This window comes from Toxorhynchites rutilus, chromosome 3, assembly GCF_029784135.1.
Source record: "Toxorhynchites rutilus septentrionalis strain SRP chromosome 3, ASM2978413v1, whole genome shotgun sequence".
Classification (NCBI taxonomy): Eukaryota; Metazoa; Arthropoda; class Insecta; order Diptera; family Culicidae; genus Toxorhynchites; species Toxorhynchites rutilus.
Genome location: NC_073746.1, coordinates 238,048,007 through 238,064,873, shown reverse-complemented (window position 1 = coordinate 238,064,873; position 16,867 = coordinate 238,048,007). Strand labels below are relative to the sequence as shown.

The 16,867-nt window shown below is 36.5% G+C and overlaps 1 protein-coding gene across 6 annotated transcripts in view; it reads right to left on the bottom strand.

The window, feature by feature from the left end:
* The window catches only part of LOC129780165 (D-2-hydroxyglutarate dehydrogenase, mitochondrial), a 162,009-nt gene that overhangs the window by 20,861 nt on the left and 124,281 nt on the right, over nt 1-16,867 (bottom strand). For 4 of the 6 annotated variants that reach the window (XM_055788154.1, XM_055788153.1, XM_055788152.1 and 1 more), the window contains 3 exons: nt 1,289-2,265; nt 1,079-1,235; nt 539-1,021 (listed from right to left, as the gene is read on the bottom strand). The exons of the other annotated variants lie outside the window; for them this stretch is intronic. In XM_055788154.1, the coding sequence (XP_055644129.1) occupies nt 602-1,021; nt 1,079-1,235; nt 1,289-2,241 (1,530 nt within the window). In that variant the 5' untranslated portion in view covers nt 2,242-2,265 and the 3' untranslated portion in view covers nt 539-601. Of the gene's footprint in view, nt 1-538; nt 1,022-1,078; nt 1,236-1,288; nt 2,266-16,867 lie in introns of those variants that run through there. 6 annotated transcript variants of the gene reach the window in all.

Here is a 16,867-nt window from a genome sequence, read left to right as displayed (position 1 = left end):
ATACCGTTCCGAATCATATTTCGGACGCTCTTTAATAATAACTTGAAATGCTTTTTTTTCCTTTATTGATATAAATTAGACTCGGCTGTCCTATAGGGCAAATTTTATCCAATCAACCATTAAAGTATATACATAACATAAACTTAATAATAAAAAAATAGCTTTGAGGAAACGATTACCCGCGGCTTACTCAGGGTTTGTTCCAAACATACTCACACACATACTTTCCAAACATTCGATAGCTTTCATTCTCGCATACAAAAGGATGGACAAGGGAAGGGGAACTTCATGATGAATTCGTGTAAGAGCTTCATGGAACTTGAAATGCTTAATGCCCTGACGATATAACTAAAGGGTTACTCTAAAGAATCAATTGTGATATTAATTTTATAGTTGTATCATCAGGGCATCAAGCATTTCAAGTATTATTACAGTGACCGAAATATGAAGCTGTCCGAAATATGATTCAGAACAGTACTTAAATCGTGAAACACAGCAACCAGATCATGTTTTTCGGATGCAGTAGAAAAAGAATAGATTATTCAAACTGTTTCCATCATGTTTACATTCTTCAAACATACATCTAATACTTAGGAAATGTTCAGCACGGAAGCACTTTGTATGGATTCAAAATACCGTTGGGATCCATCATCTGTTTCATTTGTCCCATTAGCAGCAGCGATTCGGGACGTTTCGAATATTTCAAATACTTCGTCTTTAAAAATCCGATTCCATGTTCGGCGCTGACACTGCCACGAACCTTAGAGGTGTATTCGTAAACGAACGGTTCCAGTAGCTTGTAGATCTCCGGCGTGAACTTCTGACAGGACACATTCAAATGAAGATTCGAGTCGCCGATGTGCCCATAGCCGGTAACTTTGGTAGCCAGCGGACCAACTCGTTCCCGAACCGCAAGGACGATGTCGTAGAAGTTCTCCAGCGGAAGGGAAATATCGTACTTGAAGCAGTAGCCGTCGTTGATCAAACTGTCTGCGATGAGTTCTCGTAGTTTCCAAATGTTCTGGATAAAAGGAAATAGGAATATGAGTTTTTGCGGCACGTAATGTGAACAACTTACTCTCATCTTAGTAGGTTCGTTGGTTACGGTACCATCCAGCACAATTCCTTCTTCCATAGAGTTCTCCAAAAAGGTCGTGAGCTTTTCTTCATCGTGAGCAACATTGCTTCCTGATGTTTCAATCAGCATGTAGAAAGGGTACTTGTCGATAGGAGATCTGAAATACTGCTCTTTTCCATAATATTCATATGATACAACAAAGCAACTTACTGTAGATTGAAGTGCTGGGTGCTACTCTCCAACGAGAGTTCATCAATCATTTCACACGAAGACAAAATCTCTCCGAGACCACGTTTAGCCGCCAGGAATGTGTTTTTCACAGCGTCATAGCTTTCTAAACCGAGAAATGCAACGTTGACCGACTTCGAAGCCGTAGGGCAGAATATGGACAGCCGTGTGATAATGCCCAACGTGCCTTCTGACCCGATAAAAAGATGCTTCAGATGATAGCCGGTGTTGTCTTTCTTGAAATTGGACATCAAGTCCATAATACGTCCTTCCGCAGTGACGGCTTCTACTCCCAGCACCGATCCGTGAAGATTGCCGTACCGAACCAGCCGTAATCCACCAGCATTCGTCGAAACATTGCCTCCGATGTGACAGGATCCCTTTGCGCCCAAATCCAACGGCATAACCAAACCTTTTTCGTTGACTTTTTCTTCCAAAGTTCCCAGTATACAACCAGCTTGGCAAACCAGTATACCCGAATACTCGTCGATCTTTTCGATTTTATCCATCAGCTGCAGAGATACAACGATCTCATCGAATACCGGTACTGATCCACCAACCAGTCCCGTATTACCACCTTGAGGGCAAACCGCCAGTTTGCGCCCATTACAATACCTCAATATCTCCGCTACTTCCTCTGTGTTTTTGGGTTTCAGCACCACCCTGCTGTATCCACGAACGCTACCCAAATAGTCGATATTGTAACCCTGGATTTCCTCCGCCTGAGTTAAGACTCTACTGCTTCCACCTAGTATCGATTTAAATTTGCTCACATCACCGTCGGTAACTTCCGCGAACTGGCCGCGTTTCACCGGATAGCGCTCCTTAGTGAGAGCCGGTATTTCACGATGGCCGGATGCGAACTGACGATAGAGACTCGATCCGACGGTACGTTTGAGCAGTTTTGCTCCGGTTAAGACCGTGCGTTGTATCATTCCGAGGCTTCCTGTGCAAAGAGTCTGAGGATTGAATAAAGTTTAGCTGTGGTGAACATTTTTGTACGGTTATGGAAAAAAAAGCTTAAATCTTCAAACTTTTTACACACTCAAATATTTTTTCATAGCTTGTTCACTTTCAGAGATTGTGATGACTGTACGTGTGGTGTTGATGTGTATGTATCGTGGTTTTGTTTCTGTGAAGTGTTTGTGCGGTATTCAATTGTCATTTAACAGAATAGGACGGATCTTCGTCGTAACATCGGATGTTCATACCGATGACGATAAATACAAAATGTCCCTTCATGGTCTTAATTTAGCCATTCATTCGTCTTAGGGATAATGTTGATGTCATGTTGCTGTTACGTTATGCGAAAAGCATTTTTTTGAATGGTTAATTTTTTGAAGCATTATGTGATGCCCGTGGAAGACTACCGACTTTGTAAAAGATTTATACATAGTACATTTCGAACGGGTCGGAGTTCGTTGGATCTTAAAGATTTATGAAGTTCATAGGAACTTGTTAGAATACAGATTTATTTTTTTGTTTTTCATCGTATCGGGTGTACATTAATGGATTTCATGCTTTTTGTTAGGCCATTGTTTCAGTCTTACTTCTTACCATAGCTCATGACTCAATCTTTTTCCCGAAGACAGTCTTTTATCAATTGAATCAGCTTTTTCCTATTTCTTTTGTAGCCAAATACCAGTTAGGCTTGAACTTCGTCGCTTGCAGATATTATCCAATTCGTACTACACAATCAACCAGTAATCCTCAATTGACCTTAGCTCTGGGGTATTGGTCATATTCCACTCCTCGGGAACCACTGTGACGCCATTGTTGTTGTGCCACTGTTTGGTCAAATTTAAATTGGGACAACTAATGTAGTGATTGCCAGAAAAAGCAGTCAACCCCAAATTGCTTCTGATAAATTTTCTGGTTCATGGCTCCAGATGTTACGGAACCCGCCTTTCAGTCCGCTGCTACAGATTATTGACTTCGTCCCGCCTAAAATTTATTTTTTTGTTATCAATAGCTTCGAACAATCACGTTTTCTTACTAAGCGCATGTTCGTGGGTCCAATCACAGAACTGTTCATTGATTGATCGTCTAATCGACCCTTTAGAATTACCTTTTACTATAAAATTCCTAGTATTTCTACCGAAACTCGTCATTATAATATCAGATTATTCTCAGACACAATTCTCGTTCAAGATTTTTCAACTTGCAAATAACATGTTTCTCCGTTACATGAAATAAATGTTTGATACAGAAAATATTATAGAATAAAGACGGCCCTAAATTGGACAATTCCTTCCTGGAATTTTGCTCTTATCAACACATTCGGCAATCCATTTTTATTTATATAGATAGAAGACGATATAGGAGTGCGTTTTATCACATTAAAATCCATTACCACTTTCGAACAAAGATCAATTTCGTTACCGCAAACATCAAATGGACTAACAACGCTTGTCACTATTTAATTGTAGAAAATATGGGAATTGATTTTTTCGAACCCCCCTTTGAAAGGGGGAAGCGGTGTCGAACCACCATTGTAACTTTTATCGATTCCTAAAACCTCTAAATGCCATGTTTCATTCCATTTGCTTGATTAGTTCTCGAGTTATTCAGTCTCTCATTTCTTCAGAGAAGGGGAAGAATTGTCAAACCACCGAAAAATCGAACAGCAATTTAGATAATGTTTCATGGGTTTGGAAGGCAACCATATGGTTTTTAGTATCAAATGATAGTTTAGTTTATTAGCTACCGCTTACTATTTTTTCATTTTTCTCTTTTTTGTGATCATATTTTTTATATTAACTATACTTTTGTTTTACATTTTGTGTCATTCCAACCAACCCTAAATTTCCTGTATGCATGTCTACATGATTTTTCGGAAGCTAGAATTCATCGCAAAGTTTTTGTTCTTGTCATACTTCTTATATTATATTCTGAAAACAACCGTTCAACGATTGCTGAGGAATGCGGCAGAATCAGAATTATTGTAATATTTTTTTCTTAATTTAGAAAAAGCAAAATTGTTGTCATACCTACAAAAATTCAAAGAATAGTTTTTGCCTTGAGCTGTTTCACTAGTATGCTTTAAAAAACTGACAATATCCAGGGAAACTGGAAGGCTTGGAACTCTGATTGAAAGCAAGTATATGCGGAAGGTGTTTTCAATTTCAATAAAAAAAACCTAAAAAAAATACATAATGTGATCCTTCCTGCAGTATTACTTTGATAAAAGAACACATATTGTGATGTAAGGCAAAAACCATTTGATTAAGCCTTCCACAGGAAAAAAACAGGTTTTCAAAAATGACTAAAAAAATTGAGAAACAATTGATTTTTCGGACTAACGGTTAATTTTGAAAAACCATAGCTCAAGAACAAAAATAACGCCTCACTGATTATTGGATATGTGATGTAAAAAAACCTTAGCTTTCTAGAAAAAATATAGAAAATATGCGCCCTTGGTCCCGAGACCATGTAAACCCTAAAAAACAAATACAATCAATAAATACGGTTACAAAATCTATTGTTTTAGGAAGTGTAGTATTCTTTCAAAGAAGACATTAGTTAGTTTTTTCAAAGAAGACAAAGAAGACATTTGATATGTTAATCTTCTAAATCAGTAATGTAAAAATTATGAATTTTTAAAAAAGGAATTTTTGGAAAAAAGGGAAAAGGATTGTTTTTTCGGACCACCCTAAAATGGAAATGGATACCCTGATTAAAAAATAAAAAATACGGTTCTTATATTTTGCGAAAATGAACAAAACTACCACTTTTCACGAAAATCCGAGAACCACTATATCGGTTTAGCATGGAATGGCTGTAAAATACCAAAGTTAGAGCTCGGAGATGGTGTCACCAGTTTTTACTGATACTTTCAGGCCGCAGATATGATTGCAGCCAATACAGGAACCAGCGAAGTCCAGAGATAAGACCAGAAAACAAATCTGTAGATTTCAAGACCAGATAACCGTCAAACCCAGACCAGCTGCTGATTGGTCCATTCTAAAGGGTTGCCAATAGTATATGGAAAAATACACATATTATATTCATGGTATATACTCCCGAACTGAAACTGTCAAAGAATAACAGAAAAATATAATTGGTTCAAAATATGAAGTAATTTTGTATTATATCAACCAAATAGAACTATTTATAGAATATATGATTCGAAAAATATGTGTCACGGGCGTGGAAATAATTTCCAGAAATGCTACGAAATGCTCGTATATCAATTGGAAACCTCACATCTCATGTGGCTCGGTATCAAAAATAAGAGTAACAAGCCAGTTGTTAGAGGTCTTAGCTGAAGCCAGGACATCGAAGTTGGAGGTTTGGCTGCTGAGAAACCTGTATTGCGGTAGAATCCGAGTAATCAAAGATGTGTTCACAATCCAATTCTGCCAGCCTTTTTATTCCAAATCGTTTCGTTTTTAAGCGCTTCAGTGAAAATTTCACAATAGTGGATAAAGGTTGTTACAATTCCTTTTTTAAAAAAATTGGTCGATGACATAGAGCAACACATATGATAAAGATATAATGGCTAACTTTAAACCTTAGTCTAAAATTCGCTCCAATTCATGTCCTAATGGCGGGTTTACACTAAGGAGATCTATAGCTATAGATGGATTTATTCACGTGAAAGTAGGTGTAATCGGGTGAGAATAAATATGATACACTTATTCGAGGTATATATAACTTGAATAAATTCAGCATATGTAAACGCTTGTGAATTTCTCACTGGTGAGAAATCATTAAAGTTGGATGCAGTTCTACTTCAGGTGAATAAATTCACCGAAAATATGAATATATTCATTATAGAAGTTCACGTTAGTGTAAACGGTTGATGCGATTTCTATAAATCTCATCATATTTCTTCACATGAATATATCACTAAACCCACCCTGAGAAATTTATTGTGATATTTCTGATTTTTGGTATCAGATAGTTCTCATCATTAATTAACCTATAATTACTTCATGCTATTGTAACCCACTGTTTCTTCAGTACTTGGCGATTGGCGAGACACGTAACAAAAGGAGAGGATGGAAGTGATTAGGGTAAGTGGGGGCCATTTGGACCTCGCCTAATTTCTAAATAAAAAATGTCACATTGAACACTGAGCTACACTTGTTTTCTCTCAATCAATAATGTTTAATCATTACATCAAACTTCAAGGACCAAATATATCATTAAATGAAAGTGATGATTTTTGGACATTGCAATTCGATGCGGGGTGATTTGGTCCAGTGTGTGTTTCATCGAAAGAAACATACTTATGTTTATGTAAAGTAATGCGGGATATCTACCTTTTATGCTTGGTCAAAAAAGTCTGTCTGTCAGTGTTGAAATTCGACCATATGCGTAGAAGGATTCTTTCCATCAAATATAATACTTTATCACCTCCTGAAAGATTCCGGATATATGTAACTTTTGTATGCGAGAAAGGTGTTTTCTGATTCTATGCGGAAATGCGAAGGGGAAATAATTCAATTCTTATTTCATATTAAAAAAACAAAAAAAAATGTATTTAAAATAATGACAAAAAATCGATTCAATTATATACAGAGAAAATAATTGGAGATTCGGTATCCGAGTCGATAACATATGAAGACACGACTTCAAATCTAATCCAGTGACAAACTATAGGCACGCCATTCGCCATCGGGAGTACTGTCATTTGAACCATCTAACGTCATTCGTCGCGAGTAAAGGGTGTGTCACATCAAATTGCATCACGGAAAAAACGCTGTAGAAATTTACAACATTTTTTTCGATGCGGGTAATATGGACATATAGTGGGAATGATAGTGCAATTCCAAATGAAATCGTCCAAAAAATGCAGATTTTAAAAACATGTATTTTTGATTCGAATGAAATCTTGAAATAGTGTCATAGAAAGAATTATAGCGTATTGATGTCAAACCATGAAAAAAATACACTGAGAAAAAAAATTAGTACTCTTTTTTTTATTTACAAAAAACTTTAATTTGCAATATCCAAAATACATATTTTTTAATTTTTTCTTAATTTTTTCATATAAAATAGAAGTCATGTAGAAAACTTAAAAAATGGGTCCAAGATGGTAAAACTATTTTTGACGAACTTTGTGGAACATCGATTTTTTATGAATTTTCGAAACTTCGTATTTTTGTATGTTAACAATCATTTTTAGCCACAAATTATGATTTCTGATGTGATTTAAAACAAAAAAGCTCATTATAAATCTCCTTCTAAATGTAGCCATTCTTGAGATATTTTAAAACATATTTTTAATTTATTGTCTTTTTTATAGTAAATATTCCATTAAAATATGTTTGTCGTGTTATACCGTCATGTTTATGAAATTTTATGAATTTGCTTATAATTTCCAACAACTTTTCCAAATACATCATTATGGTAAAAATATATGTTTAGGAGTTACGTTGAAAAACATTTGAAGACATGTGGGTTAACACAAAACGTAGCGTTGTTAAAAAATCTTTTTTTATCTTAATACAAACTTTTAACATATTATTCGTGTTACACAATCAAAACACGAACAGTAGAATTGAAATCCCAACAACAAATACACCTTGTTGATTCAACCGGACGTTATGGGTACAAATATAATTAACTTGTTTACGTTATGCCTAGATTATAACTGAAGTCAGGTATCTCTAAGCTACCTCTGTATAGGTATATAAAGTCAGGTATCTTTAAGCTACCTCTGTACAGGTATATAAAGTCAGGTACCTTTAAGGTACCTCTATAATGTATATAAAGTTACTCATATTCAAACATCGTGATCAGTCGAACAATCTTTCTTATAGAGTGAATAACAGTATACCACAATGGACTACAAATTTTTTTTTCGTGTTGTAGACCGTTTCCGAAAAACAGTAAGAAATGTTCATCTGAAAAACGTTTCTTAAACGTGTCAATGATTGCGAAACTTAGGTCAATGGGATGCAATATCCTTTTAGATACATCTTTAAAAATTTGCGGATCATGCCGTTTATCTATATACTCTTCCAAACCAAAGCAGTGTAATACTGAGGAGCAGATCAGTACAGCAGTAGGAAATACTTTAGAAGAAGTACCATCAATAGTTTCAGTCGTTTCAGCATCTTCACAAGATTACCAAAACAGCAATATACCAGAGTATTCCCGAGCGTACAACATTGAGCTATTCAACAAGGGAATCGCCGGTATAATGACGCCAATAATGACGAAAAGACTTGGACAGGCTAGTTACCCCGAACAAAAATCCAAAGAAATTTCTAAAGGTATTAAAAGAAATCAATTTTCCTTTTCACATGAAGAAGACGAGGAGTCGAACTTTAAACAAAAGGCAGAAGAGTTTGATGAGATTATCATTCAGCTCAAAGAGAAATTTGACACAGAGACAACAAGATCAGAAAAATTTAGAATTTTAACAGTTTTGCCTAAGTCTTGGTCCGTGCAAAAAATGGAAGAAGAATTTGGCGTTAATAAATATATGGTAATTCAAGCCAAAAAACTGGCAAATGAAAAATGTGTATTGTCGACACCACATAGCAAATATGGACCAAGTTTAAGTGAAGATGTTAAAAATCATGTTTCGGAATTTTATAATGACGACGATATCAGTCGATCATTACCTGGAGAATGAGACTATGTTTCTGTAGCCAAAGATGGGAAGCATCAATGCGTCCGAAGCATTGCAAATTGCTGAGTAGTTCAGGAAATCATAACGTTTGTGTTTGTACATTCCATGAAAATGTAAATCTTATGCTTCATAGTCTCAAAAAATTTTCCTTTAACATTGAATGCAAAGAATATATGGAAAAAATACTATGTAACATATCAAATAGATCAAAATACTGTTACCTTCGTGAATGTAAAAAATGCCCAACAATGGACTGGAAACTGGTTTCTAGATGAGCTTCAGGAACGCAATTTAATTGAAATCACTTATGCACAATGGATTTCTACTGATCGATGCGACATAGAAACTCTTGTAAAACCGGTGGAAGAATTTGTATCGTATTTTTGCGAAAAAATGGAAAAATTACTCATGATTACAATCAAACACAACAGTTTCTTAACAATATAAAAGCTAATTTGCAAGAAAATTTGTTGTTATTTGCGATTTTTCCGAAAATTATTCATTTGTGCTTCAAGATGAAGTTCAAAGTCACCACTGGAACAATGATCAAGCAACAATCCATCCTATGTAGAGACGAATGAACTCTCAGAGTTTAAAGTCTCTTTAATTCAAAACCTAACCTAACAATCCATCCATTCGTTGTTTATTATAGAGATGAAAAAGGTTCTCTGGCAAATTTAAGCTTTGTAGTTATATCTGAAGTTTTAAATCATGACACAATAGCTGTGCAAGTATTTATTTCTAAATTGGTAACATTTTTGAAACAGCAAATGTAGGTAGAAAGAATAAAATTCATGTCGGATGGTGCTGCATCCCAGTATAAAAATAGGAAAAATTTTGCGAGTTTTTGTCTGTTTAAATTGATATACGACATTGACGCTGAATGGCATTTTTTTGCAACATCACACGGCAAAGGACCTTGTGATGCAATTGGTGGTACATTAAAACGTATGGCAACAAGAGCTAGTTTGGCTAGGCAGCATGAACATCCGATTACGAGTGCGTTATTTGACTGGTCTAGCAAGCGAAAAGAAGACTATCTTACAAAATTGTCATTTTCATATATGTCACAAGAAGAATATGATCAGGGTGTGGAAGAGTTGAGTAGCATGTATGATAACACCAAACAAATTCTAGGTACCCAAAAGTATCATTCTTTTGTGCCTGTATCCGAGAATGAAGTACCAGCAAAGTTGTACTCTAACGACAATGCAGCAAATTATCATAATGTGTATAGAAATATAAAAAAACTAATGAAAAAATTAAATTATATACAACAAAATTGTTAGTTAATAAAAATAAATGTTGAAATTCTAGTATTATTATTAGTATCTCTTAAACTCCGATAAATATAGGAATTATTTGACCAAATTGTAAAGAACTACGTTTTATATTAACCCACATGTGTTCAAATGATTTTCAACGTAACTCCTAAACATATATTTTTACCATGATGATGTATTTGGAAAAGTTGTTGGAAATTATAAGCAAATTCATAAAATTTCATGAACATGACGGTATAACACAACAAACATATTAAAAGGGAATATTTACTATAAAAAAGACAATACATTAGAAATATGTTTCAAAATATCTCGAGAATGGCTACATTTAGAAGGAGATTTATAATGAGCTTTTTTGTTTTAAATCACATCAGGAATCATAATTTGTGGCTAAAAATGATTGTTAACAAACAAAAATTCGAAGTTATAAAAATTCATAAAAATTCGATGTTCCACAAAGTTCGTCAAAAATAGATTTACCATCTTGGACCCATTTTTTCTACATAACTTCTATTTTAGATGAAAAAATAAAAAAAAAATTAAAAAATGTGTATTTTGGATATTGCAAATTAAAGTTTTTTTTTGTAAATAAAAAATAGTACTAATTTTTTTCTCAGTGTATATTTTTTTCATGTTTAATCATCAATATGCTATAACTCTTTCTAAGACACCATTTCGGTACGACTCATAGTTTTTGAGATAAAATCGATACGCCCTTTCCAAAAGTTACGCTTGAGTCAGAAAAAATCCCAATTGCTGTGGAAAACTCATATTTCCTTCAACCCAAACGGAATACAAACTTTCATTCGAATCAAAAATACTCATGTTTTGTCTTTTGTCGATTTCATTTGGAATTGCTCAATATGGACAAGTTTGTAATATATGAAGCGTAAAGGTTTATTGATCGCGAGAGGAATAATTTTATTCAACCAAGGTCTGAACTCATCACGAATGTCCGTTAAATGATGAAAAAATCGAATTAATCCACCTAGAAGTGATATCGTGCATTTCAGCAGTATAAATGGACAGACTCTCAACTATTTTGCTTTTTGTTCCAGTCATCTTCTAAACAGTCCCCATTTGGCGATTTGATTTCCATTTATAGACGCAGGGAATTCCTTAGGAATAGATTAAACAGACTTTTCACAGTCCATCTCACCAGTACAATTATTTAAATAATTGAAAATTTCCACTCAAAAATGAATTTACTTTTCCGTACATACCTAATATCGCCCTTCTGTTAACTTAAATATTAAACCACTCAGAAATGCTTAATATCGAAGCAGCTAAAATTGCATCCACACGCGGAATCATGTATGATTTTCGGTTTTTGTTTCCCTTTTCCACTTTTGATCGGTATTCATTGCCATAGGGTGGCTCAAATATTATAGAACATCATGTAGAAGGTGTTCTCATTAACAGAAATCTAAAATTCAAAATGTAACTATACAAAACAACCACCTGTCCATACCACCCCCACTGTCCGTATTACCCGCGGTTCCCCTAACTCGCATCATTATCACAGAAATGAGTTCAAGTTGACAAAAAAACATCATAAACCGAATTTCCATCAGTGAATCGCTGCTGAATCGCAACAAAAGCAACCCGCACCTGAAACGGAAACGGTGAATGTTGATGAGTAGTTAAGTTGTACAACGCTCCGGTTTCGGTAACAGGACAAAGTTCCGTCGAACAACTGATAGCGGACCCTTTTCGATGTTCATTTTTTGTGAACGTATCTTTTTTGGATAATCCGAAAGATAAATTTCCATTTCGTGATTTTGACTATCAACAACTGAACAGTCTGAAGGAAACTCTCGCCCAAAAGTAGCCAGTTTTGTTCAATATAAGATGTGTGTTCTCTCAGGAGAGGGCTGGTTCTATCAGCAATTTAATTCGCAGTAATTCGACAAACGCATCGGAAGTTTGGTTGGGAAATTTTTGTGCATCCTATAGCCAAGATCTGACATTAAGTGATTAATGCTTGTTCCTATCTACGATGGATGGAGAATCTTGTCCCAGTTCGAGATGAGGAAGTATTTTCAACAGATTATCTAACAACGGTTAAAATAATGGATTTATTTTTACCCCAAGTAAATATATCGTCGGTTTATTCGAAATACACGTAGTCAAGAGATTAAATAGAAGAGTTCGTTCTTAAGGATATTTAAGGATAGTACTGCTGTTTTCCAAATGCTCAAAAGGTTAGAGACAATTTTACGGGCGAAATGTCACAGAATATATTGCCGGTTTGTTGTCATTTTGCGTTTCCAATATATCGAAACTGAAGGTATTTTCTCGTTGCCTTTTCAGACTATCCAGGGATATCTTTCACCGCAGTGGAAATCTTTGTGCCAGGACAGCAAACTGATAGTGATGTGAAAGGGAACACAATTTTGCTGAAATATGTAGGTATCATTGACCTCAATAGCTTTTTTCAACATTTAGCTTATTTTGTAAATGGTAATATGCACATAAATAGCAAATATGTATATCTCATTTGAAGTATTTTTCTTACCATTATCATTATCGCGTTAGCATGGATAACCACGAAAAGAGGATTATTGAGCAACTATTTGAATAATAATAATGTTGTCGCTGAACTTTGACTCGTCCTTAACACGTTGAGCCCCGGGTCGGTCCCTGAGGGCCGATATTGAGCTTTTGGTAGAAAAGCGCTGAATGACTGGTACTGACAGTTACAAATTAAGAGAATTTAAAAATATATGGTTTGTTTTCGGATGTTTTACAAAATGTGACTACTTTCTAGTCAAATTACTGACAATTTTCTATTTATATAATAAGTATTTTTGGGAGCTGGAACAGACACTGATACCGAGCAAACATTCTTGATTCGGGCTGAATGGAAAGTGAAGCAAGAATAACTCGGGGCTCAACGTGTTAATCAGTGCATCATAAACATTCGTCTATCAAGCTTCTCCATTTTGCAGCGCGATGCCTCATTCAATTAAATCTTATCAAGCCCAGCAAGAAAATATTAATTCGAAACAGTCTAAACACAGCTACATCTGGTTCATCGCTTCCGAACGCGTGGATACAAAATGGCACTGCGTACAATGCACATCGTTTTCGTTGATCGTGAGTTCGAAGGCATGCCTGCTAAAATTTCCTTATCTCCGGCCAATTTCATTGCTGTGTGTACTCATTTGAGAGTGCACCAATGAGTGTCGGGTGTTGTTAAATAGCATTCCGCATTCCATACCAAACGTGTTCCAATTGGTCCGTGAATTGTAGGGGCCAGTTCCGATTCAACCGAATGAGCGAGTTCTTTCGCCGACGCAAGTATCCGGCGAACATGAACGCATCGATCACATCGCTAAAGCGAATAAAAAAAGTACGCTCGTACGGAATGACGACGCTTCCACCGCCACCGTTAGTGATTGTGACACAGGCGCGCGCGCACACATGTGTGTGTTTCCCATCGTTACATCCTAGTGTTGGTAAATCACAAACAATGTCGCTTGATTCATAATTTCACCTCCGTTTGGCGAATGGGAAGTTGCTCTCGGTTGAACATTTTTTGGGGGTGGTAATATTGTGCGCATGGGTGTCTTTGGTTGCTCTTGCTCCCTCTCCTTGCACAATCGTGTGCTTTTATCACACGATAAGCATCATGGTTTTCAGACATTGAATAAAACTGGTTAGACCCCGACATTTATAGCTAGATTATTGTTATCTCGAAAGTCTTTTTTCGGAATGCATCAAATATACTAATTACAGTCTTCCAGTCATTGCAACCAGTGCATTGCAAATCATTATAGAGAAGCAGATCTGAGTTGAACGTGGGTAACGTTGGCCAGTGCTGCCAATTTCAACCATTTTTATTGGTAAGGAAGAATTTGTGTGTAATAATGTGCTGTGATAATATATAATCTCAACTAATTGAACCCCCGCAGACTGCAGACTTTTTATCGGCCGATAGTTTGGTCAGGTTGGGCTCTTAGTGCAAACACCGACCCAACTGCATCGGTATAATGTGCGCTTATGCATACCATATAATGGATTTCTTTTGCTCCAACCTAATAAATCCATTATTTTCACCCGAACTCAAAAACTTTACTTAGCAATTCAGGTGAAAGAAAAATTCGTATTGTTTGATAATCAACAGGTTCCCTCATCCCTCATCCCAAAAACTGGGACAATCTTCTCCATTCATCGTAGATAGCAACAAAAAGTAATCATTTGATGCCAGTCTGATGCATATAAAAATCTGTAGTCTTCGGGCGTTCTAAAGCCTTTTATTAAAAAATATTGAGCTTGCAAAGAAAATGGGTTTTATTTTTGTTATTATTGATTGTAGTCGTTTTTTATTGTTTTTATGGCCTAGAGGGGTTTTCATGGACTAGAGGGAGAGGGATATTTTTTTATATTTTCTCGTGAAAACTGAGGATTTTTTACATAGCATATCTCGATATCAGAAATGCTATTTTTTGGTTTTTGAGATATAATACCTCTCCGTACTGATAAAATCCGACCAAACTATCGGTCGATAGCACAGGAGCACTTACTCTCGTGGCTACCCCAGCTATAAAAAAATTCGAGGGGTTGTATCCGAGACACGACCGCTTAGAACGTAGGACCACGCAATCTGTTTTTTTTTTGTAGAATCATTTCGAGAAGAAACGATTCTTTCTTGCCTTTGCGAGAACAATACACTAATTGGTCATATGTCGCATTTTGTTTCTTTATATCAATGCACGCATTGCACTGAGTATTTAACGATAATTAAGTAATTTAGTAATTTAACAAGCATCAAACATGCGTCTAACAAATGCACACAGTTGCAGCGATGAAAATGAAATATCGCGAGAATAACCGTTTATAAAAAATCGTTTCTCCATTCTCGGTCAAAACCGTCAACAAAGCTAGCTTGCACTCTTCTCTTGTTTCTCCTGCTTTGCCATGGCTCGGATGGTTGGTATTAATTGCAATGAATATTTCACTTGAAGTGAAATATTCCCTAGCGTTCACAGCACATAAAACACAACATGAGCAGAATAAGCGACCTTTGTTGTTTCGAGCACAGAAAGATTCTGAGAATTTTCCTCAGAGAAGATGCAATACTTATACGCTAGTGACATCTCACTTAGTATGCAAGTTTATTACCCTTCGTTGTTTTTATTCTAGCGGCTGCATAAGTTGTCCGTTATTGACAGCTCTGTTCGAGAAAGCACACAAATGGACAGAACAAAGGTATGAGGAAATAGGAATGCTTCCAATTTTCATCAATTTAAACCATATACAGACTATGGGATTCTAATGTATAGCATATCAAACAAATCTTAGAAAAATTCCGATTCGATTGATATGCAAATCGTTAAAATCCGTTCGCAGCAAAAATAGTTATTAACGTTAACTTTATTTCATAAAAACGTGACCTGTTTTCTGATTTGGCACCCTTAATGTAAGACGTAGTCCTACGTCAAAAGATGACAAACTGGATTTTGGGAACTACCGTGCAATCACGATCCTGAATGATGCCTACAAAATTAAATCGCCAATACTAAACGTATTTGTGGGAAGTTATCAGACCGGATTCAGGCCCGGTTGCTCGATGACGGATCATATTTTTACACTACGGTAGTTCCTCCAACAATACCGTGAGTACCAGATCCCTTGATCGTCTTCAAGGCCGCGTATGATACGATCGACAGACGACAGCAATGAAGAATCATGGACGAATACAGCTTTCCCCGAAAGCTGACAAGATTGATTCAGGATACGATAAACCGTGTGTGGTGCAGTGTGCGAATCTCTGGTGATCTATCGGAATCGTTTGAGACTCTTCGGACTTCGACAAGGCGATAGTCTCTCCTGTCTGCTCTTCAACGTGACGCTGAAAGGTGTTATGCGGAGAGCAGGTTTCAACATGCGGGGCACGATCAACAACCGCTTCACCGACGACGTGGACATAACCGGAGGAACACATGCAATGGTAGTGGACTTGTATGCCCGATTGAAACTCGAAGCAGTGTGGATTTGGATTAGGATCAATGCGTCTAATACTAAACGCATGCTAGCAGAAGGGACTGACCTTAATAGAATTCTTCTTGGTGTTAGCGGTAGTGATCGATGGCGGCGAGCTTAAAGAAGTAGAGGAATTTGTCTACCTTAGCTCATTGATGATAACTGACAACAACAGCCGTGAAATTGTAAGACGCATAGTCAACGGAAGTCACGCCTACTATCGGCTTCGTTAATCCCTTAGGTCCAACAAACTCCGGCCCTGTACGAAGTGTACCATGTGCAAATCGCTGATTCGACGGCTGATTCGTTGTTTTCTATGGGCACGAAGTATGGACAATGCTCCGAAGTTGTTTCGAACGATGTTTTTGAACGCCGAGTGTTCAGAACAATATACGGTGGTGTACAGGAGAACGGAATATAGAGAAGAACCATGAACTAGCATAACTCTACGGCGAACCCATCATCCAGAAGGTCGCCAAGGCTGGACAAGTGTGATGGGCAGGGTATGTTCCAAGATTACCGGATCGAATCCGGTAGGAACAAGATGGAGAGGAGCCCAGCAAGCGAGGTGGTTGGTGGGGCAGAATTCGGCAAGAATTGGTGCGGATCGAGATTATTGGAGAATCATTGTGAAGATCTAGTATCATTATGAATAAAATATCTTAAAACTTAGCAAGCAACTCTATAATGACACATGCAAAA